Here is a 15,586-nt window from a genome sequence, read left to right on the forward strand (position 1 = left end):
TGCCTTTCCTTGATTGGTATTGCCAGTAGTTCCATTCGCAGTGCTTTTGGCCTTGTTGCTTACACCATTCGTTGGACCTTCGGTTGTCGGTGTGATCGGAGAATTAGCCGCTGTACCGCCTTTAACTTGTTCTTTAGAAGTAAGCGGCGTTCCAGTCGTATTCGTGGTTCCAGCGCTATTCGCTCCACCACGATTACGCTTTTTGATCACATCCGTCTTTAATGACAATGGTCGAACGACTCCGTGTAATTTCAAGAATAATCCACAGGCATTACACAATGGCTGTCCTTCAGGATCACGTCTCCATAAAGGTGTCTTTGTCGTATTGCAATTCGAACAAATCGTTGGTGGATCTGCAGTTGCCATACTCACATGATCCGATTTACTCGTTCCTTCTTTTTTGCCTTGGCCGATTCCAACTCCATTGCTTCCTTTCTTACTATCCTGACCGGCTTTGACATTGCTTCCATTACCTACAGATGAGCGACCTCCAGTCAAAGGCGCATTATAGCCTTTGCCATTCATCCTATTGGCATCAGCGGTAAAGCTGCTTGCCAAAGGCGAAGATTGATAAGAATTTGTTCCAAAAGGCGGTGGTGTTTGACCGGGCGATTGAGTTGTGTTAGAAGGACTATAAGACCATACAGAAGAAGCAGTTCCATCATCAACACTATTCAACATAGCATGAGCGTGAAGAGGAATCGAATCAAGCGGCGTGATTTGACCGAATAATTGATTGGGGTTCACATGCGTCACATTTGGCTGCAATTCTTGAACGGGAGCGACGTCAGAACCATAAAACATTTGCATGATTTGATTGATATCTGGTTGTTGATTCATTTGGGATCCTACATCCCCTGCTTCTGAAGGAGCTCCTCCAGTTGAAGCAGCCAATTGCTGGAAGAGAGATGTAGGACTAGTTCCCGACGAATTCACGACACTTCCGGCACCAGAGAGTAAATTGGCAGGATCATCCATGCGCGGTACATTGAATGGCGGGACGCTGAAATCAAATGAAGTAGAAGGAATAGCGGACAAGAACCCACCTGTCTGGGAGGCAAACGAAGGCAAAGTACGTGAAAGACCGGCAGCGATACGTTCATCAACAGAGATTGGTGGACGAGCTGGAGAAGGTTCATAAGGACGTTTGCGATTGTTGGACGAGGAAGCGTCATTTCTATCATGTCCTCTAGGCGGACGTGAGACACTGCGTTCCTTTACTTTATGATCGAAACTGGTCTTACGAACCAAACGGGGCAAGAAACCGTACTCGGGATGCTGATTGGCTGAATGTCCAATGTAATCCGCGATTCCTGGGATACTACCTAACGTTGACAGTGGAGCTCCTAACATATTTGCCGCTCCGATCGTTGACATCTCCATACTGGACTTCCGACCTCCTCCGTAGAAGAAAGGTACATTTCTATCGTCTACTCCAGCCGTCAATGGTGCTGCAGGTCCAGGTCCAGCTGTGTACGAATCAAATAGATCGCTGTGGGCTGCACTCTTGAATGCTTGTTGCATATGAGCCTTGCGTGCCATTCTGGAAAGCTGTTCCGGCGGCAAGTTTGCTGCGTTTGGTTGCTGATCTTGAATTGTACCCATTCCGTTCGCTTGTTGATCTGCTCCAGTATCGAATGATAGCGGACCCATTGAAGAAAAGTCGGAAAATTGTCCACCAAGTGCAACAAGATCACTTAGACTGAAACCAGCTGCAGAAGGTAGAGATTGACTGAATTCATTAAAGGCTTCATCTTCGATCGTATTCAATCCACTAGCCGGGGCACGAGAGCGAGATCGGCTTGCACCACGCCAATCCATCGCACTGACTGAGCGAGATCTTGAACGACTTTTGCTTTTGGCTCTCCATTCCATCAACGCATCCTCGTCCGGATTGGTACCTGTTCCTGTGCCGTTGCTGTCCGGAGTGCGAGAGCTTCGTCCTCTTCTTCCACGTTCTTCATCTTCTTGTGCAACTTCGGCAAATCGTGTTTTACCCTTACCGATCGTAGGAACAAATGAAACGTTTGCGCTTTCTGGAGTTTTGCCGGATATAGTTGATAGCCCTTGAAGATGACCTTTTAATGCTCCTCGGCTGATGTCTACATTGTTCTGGCCTTGTTTAGCATCTTCAGATGAACCACTTGCACGTCGAGATGCGATTTGCGAGACGGCAGTATTAGGTGACGTTGGTAAGCTTAATCCGAGACTATCATCTGTAAAGCTACTCGTACGACCTCTTTCAGAACTTGGGGTTTGCAAATCAGTTGCTCCATTAGCTTCAGCGGCTGCTTCAAGTCTTTCTTGTTCTTTCTTCTTTCGTAACGTCATTGCCATCATTCGCCAAGTCAAATTCTCCATCCTAGCTCCGTTTGCTAATGATGCCTTTTGTTTTGCATACATCTTCCAAACTTGCGTTGCTAACGGATCTTTCTTTGCCATCTCATCCGGGTCGCCATTTCCCAATTCATCAGCATCTAAAGCATCTAAGTCAGCTGATCCACTTCGAGCACGATTGGCAGGAATCGCTTGTGGTTCTGTAGCGGTTGAAGGATTGTTAGCGTTCATCATCGTATTTGCCCCGACTGAATTTTCTCTGCTGGGATCTCCATTCGCTCTTACTTTCTTGGCATTCGATGCATTTGAACTTGTGCTAATACTCTTGGCCGCCGGAGAAGAGTGAGAGACTGCAGGGTACATTTGACCAAAGTCAAACGAAGACATTGATGAACTTGGTTGAATAGCATGAGCCGGCAAATTGTTGTACATCTGATTATTGTACGTATGATTTTGTGACGGTGCAGATCCCAACAAATTTCCATTATTATCGTATTGGGGCATGAATCCATTGCCTAATGGTGCACCGCCACTCATCCCTGCAATTCCGTTTGACATCATCGAAGAAGGGCCAACGTCTTGAACATGGTTCTGCAATGGTCCTGGAGAATGCGCTCTAGAACCAGTAGCACTTGTTGCTCCAGACAGAGGGCCACCTTCACTTTGCTGACGAGAGTGAGGGTGACTCAAAAATCCATGTCCATTGCTCAGAGAAGTACCAACAGGCTGAGCTGCACTAGGATGACCCATACCATACATGCTTGACAAACTGTTGGAAGATGGCGGGAACATATTCGTAGGCGAAGAGCTCATCGATTGAATTGGCTGCTGCTGACTGTGTTGTTGACGGGCAAGATTTTGTTGTAATGCTTGGGATAAAAGAGACATACCTTGTTGTTGAGCCGATAAAGCAGCTGCTGCATTGCCAGGATGCATGCCTGCAGGTAACCCATTGGACGGATTTTGATTCCAACCTGATGCCATGCTGTTGTTATTCATCTGTCCAGGTGGTGCCATAGAATAAGGACTATGCAAAGGATGATGAAGATTGCCGTCTGAAGAAGGCATCATTACAGGCCTTTGATTGGTATGATCTTGTTGTGGAAACATCTCGAGCGATCGATCAGATTTGTGGTGTTGTTGATGAAGTTGACGTTGATGAGCTAAAAAGGCAGATAAAAAAGCAAAATCGTTTGGAATATACGGAGTTGATCTTGGGGAAGTATATACACGATCATCCAAAGAAGAATTGTTAAAATGAGCACTTTCTTCCTTTTGACCTCCGCCAGCGTCTACAGTGAATGGCCCTTTAGTTGATCCAGTGGTGGAAGCTCTTGATCTGACGTGAGAAGGGAGCGGAATATGTACAGGGGAAGGGTATGGATGTTGATTGGTGTCCAGCAAATCCTCCTGTTGCATATGATTGAATTGTTGTAGATCACACGATATTCTCGTACAGTCAAACGATTAAACTTTCAGGCACTGATAAGAGATTTGCGCTTGAGATGATTGATCTGAGATCGTTAAATCGTGATGGTGATGTTGAGGAGAATGAAGCGAATGATATGATTTGGTTTTGTTTGTGTGATGTATATGTTTGTTTGCACGTTATCCAACCAAGAAAAGCTTGAAAGCATGCGTTTGATCACCCAAAGTTATCGTGATAAAAAAGTACGAGATGTAATATTCTGTCAGAATTGAAACAGAACAGTTGGAAGAGTGAAAAAGTGCCTTTAGAATAATAGCTTTAAAACACAAAGCAGGAAAACTTTTAGAGGGAATTGTGAATGCTAAGGTTTAGGCAATAGACCAGTGACGTCAAGCAAGGAACTGGCTTTAAGTGTGTGTGTGGATGGATGAATAGATTAAATTTTATATTAGTACACGATAGTCCACGGGCATAAAATAAATTCAGATGTGCATTTCAAAGGCATTTTACCACTCTTTCTTACGCCTTGACCGTTCCACCGCCGCCGTGTTTAACTTATCCGAAGTGGATTTTTTTCTCGCGGTGTTTGGGCGGTGAGCCGGTTTATTTTTTACTCAGTCATTCAGGAAAGGCCCAAGGGGAAATTGTTGCGTGAAGAAAAATAAAAAAGCCTCAAGAAAAAGACACACATGAGATCACTCACACCCAATCAAACCGAAATTCCGTTTAATCTATATAAAATAATTCATTCCGTGCGTGAACGAACGTATGAACGACCCTTCAAAATACACGGCCCACGCCGTGCTGCATGCATTAATTGTGAGAACCGGCTCCATTAATCTACCTTTAGCTGGGCTGAATTTTTGTGACGTATGAGTTGTTCTTATGGGAAAGATCGCCGGCAATCGACAGACAACAGAACGGAGAATTCCGTCATTTACCTGTGTAAACGATTAGATCTGCTTGCTCTACTCCTTGAGAGGTTCATTCTACTTATGTAAGAGTAAACGGCCTTTGCTCTCTCTCTCCCTCCCTTACTGATTTCATTCATTCCACCGATCCTAGCCGAAATTTGGAAAATAGCTCATGCTGTTCCCAGTCGAGTGCCCACGCGCGCCTAGCTGTGCCTGTGTTGCTTCTGCTGTGTGCCCATGCCGGCCATCGGTGCGGCCAAGCAGCGGTCCGGCTAATTGTTCTTCATCTTTATTGATAAGATTATGTACACTATACTGTGTTTTCTTTCCGAGAAAGCGCTTCTTATTAATACACAAGGTTTATTCTATTGAAGAAGTACACTGTAACATCAAAGCATTACCTCACCCAATCACACTGCACACAACAAAAAGCTCTATGTACAAAAACTATTTTTATTTCTCTTCCATTTTTATCAAAAAGGTACACAATCATATAACAAATGGTAAGGTTTTATATAGAGAAGATTTCAAATCAATAAGAAACGGGACAGAAGGTAAAAAAGGTCACAATCATTCATCCATCTAGAGGAATTTCTTGATTGCAGTCTTGATCTCTTCACTTCCCAATCCTTGGTATGGGATTTGTTCCCACAAACCACCGGATCCTTCTCTGTTGACACCGTAGTGAGCGTATTTGGGTGTCAAACCACGTTGCAAGAGCCATGATCCGAATTTGGATCCCAAACCGGTGTTAACACCCAAAGATTCAACAACAATAACGAATGGCAAAGATCCGTATTGTTTGATTGCATCTTCATCGACAATGTTGAGTGTGCTCTTGTTGATCAAGGCGATATCGTGACCTTCCTTGCGCAATTCATCAACGGCGCTGACGGCACGGTATGTCAAATCACCAAAGGTAACGACAGCTCCCTTTGTACCCTTACGGATGAATTCATCCTTTTCGGGAACGAACTTGTAATCAGATCCGTAGAAGCGTTCGTCAGAGTTTTCCTTGGTGATCCATGGGACCTTGGCACGGGTGGAGAAGATGAAACGAAGACCTTCATCCCAGATTGTCTTTTCAACACATGCTGTCATTTGTTGAGGATCAGCTGGGAAGTACAATCTGGTGGTGTGACCGTCTGGCAAACCGTTATCGGCGAACAAGTTGTTCAAACCGAAATGGCAAGTGTTGTCTGCCATTTCATCAACACCAGAGTGGGAAAAGTGGCATAAAACGTTGGAGAAGTTCAAACGTGCCATTGTGATTTCAGAGATAACCATTTCCAAGAAAGCAGAGAATGTGCTGAAAACACCAGTGCGGTAAACACCTTTTGGCAAGAAGGAACCGAAACCGGCAGCAGCGCTGAAGTTTCCGCGCTCGCAAATACCAGAAGAGACGAAAATGTCAGGGTGCTTCTTCTTGATTGCTGCCAAACCGGTAGAACCAGCCAAGTCAGAATCGATAACCAAGATCTTTTCAGCTTTCTCTTGTGCGCTCAATTTGTCCAAAACGCCATTGACAGCTTCACCGAATGTGCTACGGTTAGCTCCCTTGTCGCTACTTGATCCAATGAATTTGAGTGGGCTTGCATCAGGTTTGATGTTCTTCAAGATGCTGACAGCATCGTTGTATCCCTTCTCTTCGAGGTATGCGTAAGCCTTCTCGAGAGGGATAACATCGTGTCCGTGTGTTGTACCTTCGAGACCCTTGATTCCAGGGCACATCTTACGTTTTGTGATCAAAGCAGCAGGTCCCTTGGCGTTCAAGGTCTTCATCATTGCTGGGAACAAGGAGTCCAAATCTTCACCTTCAGCGTGGAAGATTTGCAATCCGTGACCTTCCAAAGTCTTGGCGACGGAGAATCCCTTGAAGTATTCGGAAGGATGTCCGGCAATGGTGACATCGTTATCATCAATGAACAATTTGATGTTCAAATCTTGAGCGACGGCCAAACGAGCTGCTTCGGCATCGTCACCTTCTTGTTGAGAACCATCTGAACCGAGCAAGATTGTGATTTTGTCTCTGTTTGCGAATGCAACACCGTTTGCCATTGGCCACATGTGACCCAAACGACCTGAACTGAATTCAACACCGGGTGTGAATTTCAATTCAGGGTGACCTGGCAAACCTGGAGGGCCACCTTCGTGATGAGCACGACGGTAGTTGAGCAAATCTGTTGCTTTTAGATGTCCGTCCAAAGCGGCACGCAAGTAAACGAGAGCGGATCTGTGACCTGCTTCATCGAACAAGGTGGGAACGATTTTGCTTGGTCCTTCGGTTTCGAATAAAGACAACAAGATTGCAGCTTCTGGGACGACATCGTATGGACCACCAGTGTGGCCAGAGACACCACGAGCAGCACCGCTGGCAGTGAAGAAGACGATTGAATCGCGCATCAAGTTGATGTTGTATTGCAATTGCTTCTTTTGTTCAGCTGTGAGGCTGGTAGAAGACAACTTCAAACCTGGAACAGGCTTGTACGTGTCAAGTGGAATACCACCGAAAGCTTTTTGATCGAAATCACGTAGAGAAGGCATTATGAATATGGTATAAGAGGAATTTGTCTTAGATGTATGAATGGATGATGCTCAACAAAGGAAAGTATGAGCGTCTATCTAATGACAAGGATAGGATGGTGGTGGTAGAAAATAGAAAGAGAGAAAGGTTAGAATGAAAGTTTGAAAAGCTGCAGAGGGACGACAATACTCACTTTCTTCTTTGAGCAGAATGAACTTCAAACAAGATGACAGCAGAAGAGGAAGGGAGAATGGGTAGAGTGTTGCGAACCCTGATATCTCATCGATCATCCTTCTTACAAAAGATATCAATGCGCAAGACGGATGAGATGCCTAAACCAAAGTAAGAACTTCTCATCAAATTCATTCGCGGCCAACAGAGGCGCAGTGCGGCGAATTCTACCAAACAAGTACCGTGCGCGAAAAGACAAAATAAAAACGTGCAGTCTGCGCCCATCGGCGGGATGTTAGAGTGGAGAATTTGAAAGATATACTGCCCTACTGCCCAAGCACAATTCATTGGGGCAACCAACTCACAAAAGCTTCGTCAAGCTGTAATTGTCGAATGGGCCCTGTATGAAAATCGGAATGTAGGACCGGTGTGCACTAATGAGCGCGCAGGGTGACGTAGCACGCTGTAAGCACATTCAAAAGGTTGTACTCTTACGCTGCACAAAAGACATAAGTCCATTTCATTTCGCTTAATATCCTCGATCGGTGATCTTGACCATAGTTTTACGTTGATCAAATAGCAGCAAAGAATCATAAACTCTATCCAAATCAGCCTCAACTTTACTCTTTTGGCTTGGCAATTCTTCAGCACTGCAGGAACATTATTGGAAACCCTTAGGGAAAGAATTGATAAAGATGTATGCACAGATTGAAGCCTGTTCTAGAAGAAGTTTACGATTCTACAATCGTCAATTTCATCGAAAGATATCAAGCAGCACGTGCATGACTATATTACATAAGCATTACACCACCTAAAGCCTGAATGCTTTAGAGAATTATGATAACCAGCCTCCTTCCGAGGAAACGTCTCTTACCAGGATGGAATGTTACATCAGCCACGCAGTTTAAGATCATTCGACTTAAAAGTGTTCTCAAAGTACATCCTTATCTGTTAATTTGGCTTCTTGTTTACAAGTAACATTTTTACCTTTTGATATAGACAGAATAAAATATCAGACTTCGTTTTCGGGGATCTTGTGTAATTTTTCACTGTAATTGTTCATGATACTATCTCCAATTGTTCTCTGAGGCAACTTTTGCTTTATCTTGTTTATCTTTAGTGATCTTTTTCATCTGTATATCTATATATCGTAACCACTTCTTTTCAGCCTTTTATAACTTTGCAGAAAGACTGTATAGTGTGATATTATCTATAGATATATATACGCTCTAGATAAAGACTAGGATATCTGATAAAAGAGGAACTTGATTAGAGGCATAGCGAACCTTTATTAAGAAATGATATACATTTAAATGCTATAGCTTTAATCTTTCCTGTGTATGACGGAGAAAAGAGTGATATACATATGTAGGTGCTATCTACTTAAGCTTTTAGATAAAGTGATCCTAGGTCTATCTTTACAGGCTATATTTGACGTTTATGATGTAATGATCTTCTTCTTTTGTCATTTTTCCGAAAAGTCTAGACTATTATGCGTTTATTTATTTTTAGCTGCATCGGCCAGAAGTTTGAAAAAAGGGTAGCGTATGTATGCGATCTAAACCGGAAAAAAGAAGCTTTCTGTTGATCATCCTGATTAAATGATTAGCGGAATGTTTGCATGACTTTCAAGAATCCATCTGGAAATATATTAAAAAACCCAGAGTTTCACCTTTTTTTTCGTTTTCGGTGCCGAAAATAGAAGTTTGAACTCAGCTAAAACCATTAAATTGTTTTTGTACATGTGGGTGGGAATTTGATTTCTTTCTTGGCAATGAATGGGGAAGGTAAAAACTTGCAGGGGCGCATAAACACGCATGGTTTTACGCGTAGCCATAGAAATGTTCTCCATTTCTACCCTTCGGTTCCGAAAGGAGGAGTACAGGCGTGTACAGCAAAAAAGAATGTCTTTCGCTCTTGAACTGTGGCTTGAGCAAGATTGCGCATCCCACATTTAACCGACTCTGAATTCGAATTCCACAAATACCCACATATTTCCGTTTTTATCTTGGATGAATGGCATTACACTACCCTTTACAAACCCTATTCAAGTGTTCACACGCCCAAAGCGCAAATCAATCTTTACGCTAAAAGAAAAAGACGGGAAATAGTTTACACATGTTTGTCAATCTAAACAAGCTTTAATCTGTTTAGCCTTAAAATCGTTCAAGCTATTCTTAGATTCAGGGTAAAAAGAGAAGGAGACCCGAATAAGCCAACTCGTACGTGAACAACGGGCCGTGTGCGTTGTTACACTGGAGTAATGTTGTAATCTGTGTGATGTGTGTGTATTGGAAATTGGAGGTAAAGGGAAAACCCTTTTGCGCGCGATGAATACAAACACTCACAAATCAAGCCACAAAAGAGTTCATACATAATTATCGGATGCGAATGAAGAAAGCTTCTCAGCAGCAGCAGCAGCATGAAAAGAAGTGCATCAGATAATGCTGAACAGCCAATCATGTCCGGGCTGAAATACCGGAAATACGTCGCGTAAAGTTTACAGATCAATTGATACGTCATTGCCCCGTTTTATGTTAATGTATCTTCCCTCGTTGCTCTCTGTTCATGCAATCGGAAATTGAAAACCGAGCAATCCATGGCTCGCCTAAAGAGCAGCTGGATGTGTTGTTTACCTTGTTCGGATATTGAGCAAGTCACTTGCATGCGCACGCATATCAAAAACGGAACCGCCTTTAGGTCTATTCATGGCGGGGTTTTAATTGAACATCGTATGTTACTTTGAGTTTAGGCACTTGATCACACACTTTATACTTGCATGAAGCCCTGAATCTTATTTCCTCTTTTTATTTTTCAAAAATCAATTTGACGCGGCCGGGCTACATGTTGTGTGTGCGTGTGTGTGTTTAATGCAGATTTTAATTAACTTTCCTGCTGCACGCATAGAATGGTGTAAGCCCTATGCAGATTACGTACCTTGGACCATGATTGCTGAAGTTGCCCTTATTGTCTTTCTTGCATGTACATGAGAATATCGGGGCAAAGAAGAGGTTATGTTCTTCTCTAAACAGGTGAAGTGTTTATTCTTCCAACCTTGCCTTCCAACAATGACATTCGAGACTGTACTTTAACCCTATCTCTTTCCTCTCTCTCTCTAAGAAGACCAAAGAAGGGAAAGGTGACAATTCTTCGCTCCCGAAGAAAAGTGTCATGAATTAAGTACATACATATATCCGGCTTGGTTCTTTCATTTGTACTTTATTCCTTCCTTCTTCTTCCTTTTTTTATTCTTTTCATCTGACAACTTGTGAGGTGAATAGTCAAAGGAGAAGAGTCGCTTATCTCGCCATTCATCCTATCATACCCTTTTTAACGCCTTTTTCGCTACGCCTGATTCGCCATCAATTTCGCCTTTTTGCCGTAATAATTCGGACAACGAATTCTTTTCTGGAAATAATCAGTAAAGAGGACGTGCATTCCTTGCGGCATAACTTCATCTACGCAGGCACATATAAGAGGCATTGATCACTATATCAATACAGGAAGTTAAGGAACCGAGAAGCATATTCAAGAACAAATTGATTGGATTCTCGCTTTCAAGGTTTATTACTGCGAATTGAAAAGCCGCCGTTTCAAACCTTACGTCTTTTCTCATCCCCTCCCTATTACATGAATCCATTCTATGTACTTCCGTTGGAATTCGCTTTCGTTAGCTCGGATTGATCATTCTTGACGTATTCAATCAAAATTCAACGATTGGGATCGGAGATTATTCCTTTGTACTTTATAAAAATTGTTGTAGCCAATTTTGACCTGCGAAAAACTTTGGTCATCCTTCGAGCGGTCTTCGTTGGGACAAGAAAGGGGAGAAGATTGTCAAAGTGATCAACGATTTCCGTCGTCAATGTCACGTATACCTGCTTTACGCGAAGCGACAGATTCAAGCGATCAACAATCGTCATCGTCTCAAAAGCATTCCACTGAACAGTCAACAACTGAACAATTTCCCTCTGAAGTGGATAACCTCAACTCACAATCAAATTCAACCAGACCATCAACTGGCAATACCGGCATCACTACTGGTGTCGAAGGTATCAATTCTTCATCAAATCGCAGCTCAACGACTGCCAATCAAGAAGTAGCTCGCCCGGATGAACGTGAAGACCGAGATATAGCATCACAATCGGCCACTTCATCTTCAGAAAGGAATAATATACCCTCGACTGAACCATCTCAGTCTTTCTATCCTTCTGCCGATCATCTCTCTCGTGGTGCATATTCTGGCTCGCAATACGGAGGTGGATCTTTACCAAATGAAACACAGCAAGCATCTACCGGTCAACAAATTACCTCTGAAGGCTACATACCGCAAGCAGCATATCAACGAAGATTGAATCAACAAAAGTCTACCAGTCGACCGACGACGAGTAGAAGACATTCTTTGAGCGGGATGTCGCGGGTTCGCAATGGCAGAAAGTATAGACTGGTAGTCGTGCAACATCCAGAGAGGGCACGTATGTGCGGATTTGGTGATAAGGTAAGCAAAACTTCATCTCTATTGGATAACAGCCGCTGACTTTGATTCATTCTTCCTACTTTCACAGGATCGAAGACCGCTAAGTCCATCATTGATTGTGAAATTGATTGTCACCGATGCGGAGACCGGCAAAGAAGTTTCTCCTTGGGAATTGAACTCATCATTATTCTTTCTGGCAGCCGACCTTTGTCATCCTGACGACCTAATGTTGGCACCACGAAATCTCTTGGTTCATCAACATGCAACCTCTGTGCCAACGTCCAGCGTAGCTTCGTCTGCTTATGGCGCAGGTGATCAAAGAAGGCTATCCAACCCCGGCACGATCCCGATGACTTCAATTAGAGCACCAGGATCTAGCTACGATGGTCAGCAATCTTTTGCCAGTCAGGAAGCTCAACCTACTTCAGCCACAACATCTCCCTCTTTGCCTGCGACGACTAGAAATCCGCCTCCGCCACCTTCGAAAACTGCTGCTCATTCTAGCGGAATGGATCCTGCGATACAATATCCGTTTCATGCAGCAGCGGCAGCGGCAGCAGCCCAGCGATCAAATTTAAACTCGGGAGAAGGTAGCTCGACGGGAGGAGCAAATCAGCTATCAGGTCAACAGGGTTTAACGACGGTAACGATGGAACATTATACACGAAATTTAGTCGGAGCAGCAGTTACCAGTGCAAACGTTTTACGAGATGAAGAAGATCAATTTTGCATATTTTTTGTTTTACAAGATTTAAGTGTTAGAACGGAAGGCGTTTATCGAATCAGGCTCATCTTTACCGATTTGGCTCAACAAGATGGCGATACGGCAGAAGGAGTTTCGGATGCTTTGGCAGAGGCATATACGGACACGTTTACAGTTTATTCGCCAAGACGGTTTCCTGGAATGCTTGAACCTACCGAATTATCGAAAAAATTGGCCTCTCAAGGTGTAAAGATTGCCGTTCGAAGTGATAAAAAGAAACGTCAAAGAGGGGCTGAACAAGCTGGATTATCTTGGCCTTCGGATATTCGTGGTGTAGCTGGACCTGGTACGTCAGGCAGCGGAGGTGGCGGAAGCAATGAAGGAGGTGATGGAGAAGGAGATGAAGGTGACGATGAAGATGATTGAGCAAATTGGTTGTTGTGCCCGAAAGCAAAATGACTTAAAGTTATTAGCAAAGGAAGTGTAATAAGCAAAAAGAAAGTATCAAAAAGGGTTTTTTAAGCGCATGTCTAATAATGTCCAATTTAATCAAATGTTATTTTTATATAGTACATCATTATTTATGCTTCTTGCATGAGTGCTTCTGCCCTGGTTTTCAAATCTTCATGACATGTGTTTTGAAGGATGCTCAATGGCCACAATATACATCCAGCTTGTAAAGGTCTGAGACCATCCAAATGATTACTGGATGGATCAAAGTGACCGTTCTTTGCACGATCTTCTCCATTATCCAATAAAGTTTGCAAAGAAGGATGTCTTCGCACGATCGAATGTGCAGTTTGAATCAATGCTAAGCTGGTTTGAGGTGGAGTATGCAAAGCACAAATACACATTCTCGAAATGAAAGATGCTAATCGTTCGTTAGGGATAACATGCACCGAAGGAGCGATTAGTGAAAGCTGCAAAGCACGCATCAATAATTGTGATGGACTTGCATCTCCTTGTGCTTTGGTGGCTAGATTTTGCTGTTCTTGTTGTTCGAGATGTGTGTTGAGGCAGAGTGGGATCATGATCGTATAAAGTTGAGAGACGATATCACTCAAATCAACATTGAGTGCCTCTCCTTGCCCATTGAGCAATTCTAGTACAGCGACGATGCAATGCAATGCCAAAATCTCATTTGCACGACGTCCGTCATCCTGATTCTCTTCGTCAGATTCATTTGCGTTGGACGTGCCTTCATCGTCCTGCATGCTGCGTTGAATGTGACCACGCAAAACGTTTAATAGATCGCGGAAGAAGTCTATGTTGATGCGATGAGCAAAGAGTGAAAGACCTTTCATAGTGGCAATAAGGAGAGCATCTGTACTCTTTGGAGCTTTGATAACAGAGAAATAGAGAACAAAGAGCAGCTTCAGAGTTTCCGTCTGGTGTCTCTCTCTTTCTTCCAGATCAACTTCAGCTTCGGCTTCTTTCATTTCTTCTTCGATCTCTTTCATCTCTTTTCGTCTTTTGGCTTCTTTCTTGCTCAAATGCTCTCCTTTTCCTTTACGGATGTCTTTTGACTTGAGCTTTTTATTGTACACATCGTTCATTTTATCCTTCTCTGTACCATTCGTTGCAGTCGTCATTGTGGCTCGTTTGCCCTGAGGTAATTCATCTCTCAGACGAAGATGTCGTAAGATGTCCAAAGCCGTAGCATTGACGTTGAAATGCCTCTCTTTGATCATTCGATTGAGAAGTCGAACAATCTCTAGACTTACATCACCTTGATGATCTTCTTTCAAGACGGTAACCAGTGCCTCATTCGCATCTTGTGAGGCGGTATCCCACCTCTTGCGTGATAAACAGGAGACCAAAGAGCGTAACAAATTCGTTCGATAGTTGAAATGAGTCACTTTAGTTGCTAAAGTGCAAATCGCTTTTATCGTGACGCTGAACAATCTATCCTCCTTGCGAGAGATACGTTCACACATTTCCAAATAGTCGCGATAAATGTTGACGATGCCCTGTTCCCATTCACGACGTCTAGCCAATTCTTGATTGACTCGTTCAGATTGTTCAGCAGCTGTAAGAGCACGAATACGATATCCAGGCAAGATGTCAATAAACACAGCACAAAGCGACAAAATTGCAGAAGCTCGAACGCTTTCATCCACATTTGCTCGTAAATGACGATCTTCTGGTGATGTAACTGTTGCTTGTGTAAAGACTGCCAACCTTTTCACCAAACCCAATGAAACTTCTGGATCGTTGAGAATTTCTGTTGCCAGTCTTGCGATTTGTTCGCGTGCCAATAAGGTTCTTGTTGATCTTTTCTTTTGTGTGAAAATTTCATAAGGCGATCGCATTCCGAATCTAGCTCCTGTTGTGATGGTCGATCTTGATGCAGAAGCAGCAGCGGCGGCTCTCTTTCGCTTTTCAGTCTTCTCTTGATCTTCTTCTTCATCTGAAGATTCCATTGCTTTGTGAACAACTCGACTTTTGGGCTCATTTATGGATGAAGCCGGAATATCTCCGCCTTCAGAGCCAAGATCTTCGTCATCATTTTCATCCTGCTCTAGTTCTTCTCCTGAACTCCATCCTTCTTCCCCTCTTCTTGGTAAGCGCTTCCTCCTTCTTTTCAGCATTTCTTCCTCTTCTTCTTGCTTGTTTCTTTTTTCAACACGTCTGATTTTGTCTAGATGGCTTGCCTCGTCCTCAGAATCAATCTCTCCAAATTCACCATCATCATCATCCAACATACTATCATCCTCATCTTCACTTCCAATGCTGGCGCCTTCCATATCGGTGCTTTCTGCATCTGACTCCTCCTCTCTCTCTTCATGTCTCCTCTTCCCTTTCTTTCGAGCTTCTTGACGTTGCTCGGCAATCTCTTTGCGATGTAGTCTTTCTGTCTCTGCCCTGCTTCTACTGATCTGCTTCTCATCCAAATTTAGCAAAAATGAAGCGGCTTTCGAAGAGGAGGGTACAGACTTTCCATTCTGTACTTCTTGATCATCTTCACTATCCTGACCATCATCTATCATATCAGCAGCATCTTGAACCATACCTTTGTCTGGCTGACCGG

The 15,586-nt window shown here is 43.4% G+C and overlaps 4 protein-coding genes across 4 annotated transcripts; 1 reads left to right on the forward strand and 3 right to left on the reverse strand.

Annotated features, from left to right (window-relative positions):
* Positions 1 to 189: 189 nt before the first annotated feature.
* On the reverse strand, positions 190 to 339 carry FA14DRAFT_115792 (GATA-domain-containing protein; the record flags this gene model as incomplete). Its single annotated transcript, XM_025496129.1, has 1 exon — positions 190 to 339. A coding segment is annotated over one exon (150 nt), but the record flags the coding sequence as incomplete, so codon positions are not given.
* A 4,779-nt stretch (positions 340 to 5,118) lies between these two features.
* On the reverse strand, positions 5,119 to 7,432 carry FA14DRAFT_160699 (putative transketolase). The gene has a single exon (XM_025498787.1). It carries the CDS (start codon positions 7,222 to 7,224, stop codon positions 5,263 to 5,265), a length of 1,962 nt encoding a protein of 653 aa, XP_025355944.1. The 5' UTR covers positions 7,225 to 7,432; the 3' UTR covers positions 5,119 to 5,262.
* Positions 7,433 to 11,240: 3,808 nt separating this feature from the next.
* FA14DRAFT_179008 (uncharacterized protein) lies at positions 11,241 to 12,981 on the forward strand (the record flags this gene model as incomplete). Its single annotated transcript, XM_025500892.1, has 2 exons — positions 11,241 to 11,873; positions 11,941 to 12,981. The coding sequence occupies 2 exons, from the start codon at positions 11,241 to 11,243 to the stop codon at positions 12,979 to 12,981; spliced, it is 1,674 nt and encodes a 557-aa protein (XP_025355945.1).
* A 326-nt stretch (positions 12,982 to 13,307) lies between these two features.
* FA14DRAFT_116513 (NOC3p-domain-containing protein) lies at positions 13,308 to 14,882 on the reverse strand (the record flags this gene model as incomplete). Its single annotated transcript, XM_025496178.1, has 1 exon — positions 13,308 to 14,882. A coding segment is annotated over one exon (1,575 nt), but the record flags the coding sequence as incomplete, so codon positions are not given.
* Between the last annotated feature and the right edge of the window lie 704 nt (positions 14,883 to 15,586).

The sequence above is a fragment of the Meira miltonrushii genome, assembly GCF_003144205.1.
Source record: "Meira miltonrushii strain MCA 3882 unplaced genomic scaffold FA14scaffold_2, whole genome shotgun sequence".
NCBI lineage: Eukaryota > Fungi > Basidiomycota > Exobasidiomycetes > Exobasidiales > Brachybasidiaceae > Meira > Meira miltonrushii.

Coding starts and splice junctions, on each gene's coding strand:
- FA14DRAFT_160699 (XM_025498787.1), bottom strand. CDS start 7,224: ATGCCTTCTCTACGTGATTTCGATCAAAAAGCTTTCGGTGGTATTCCA.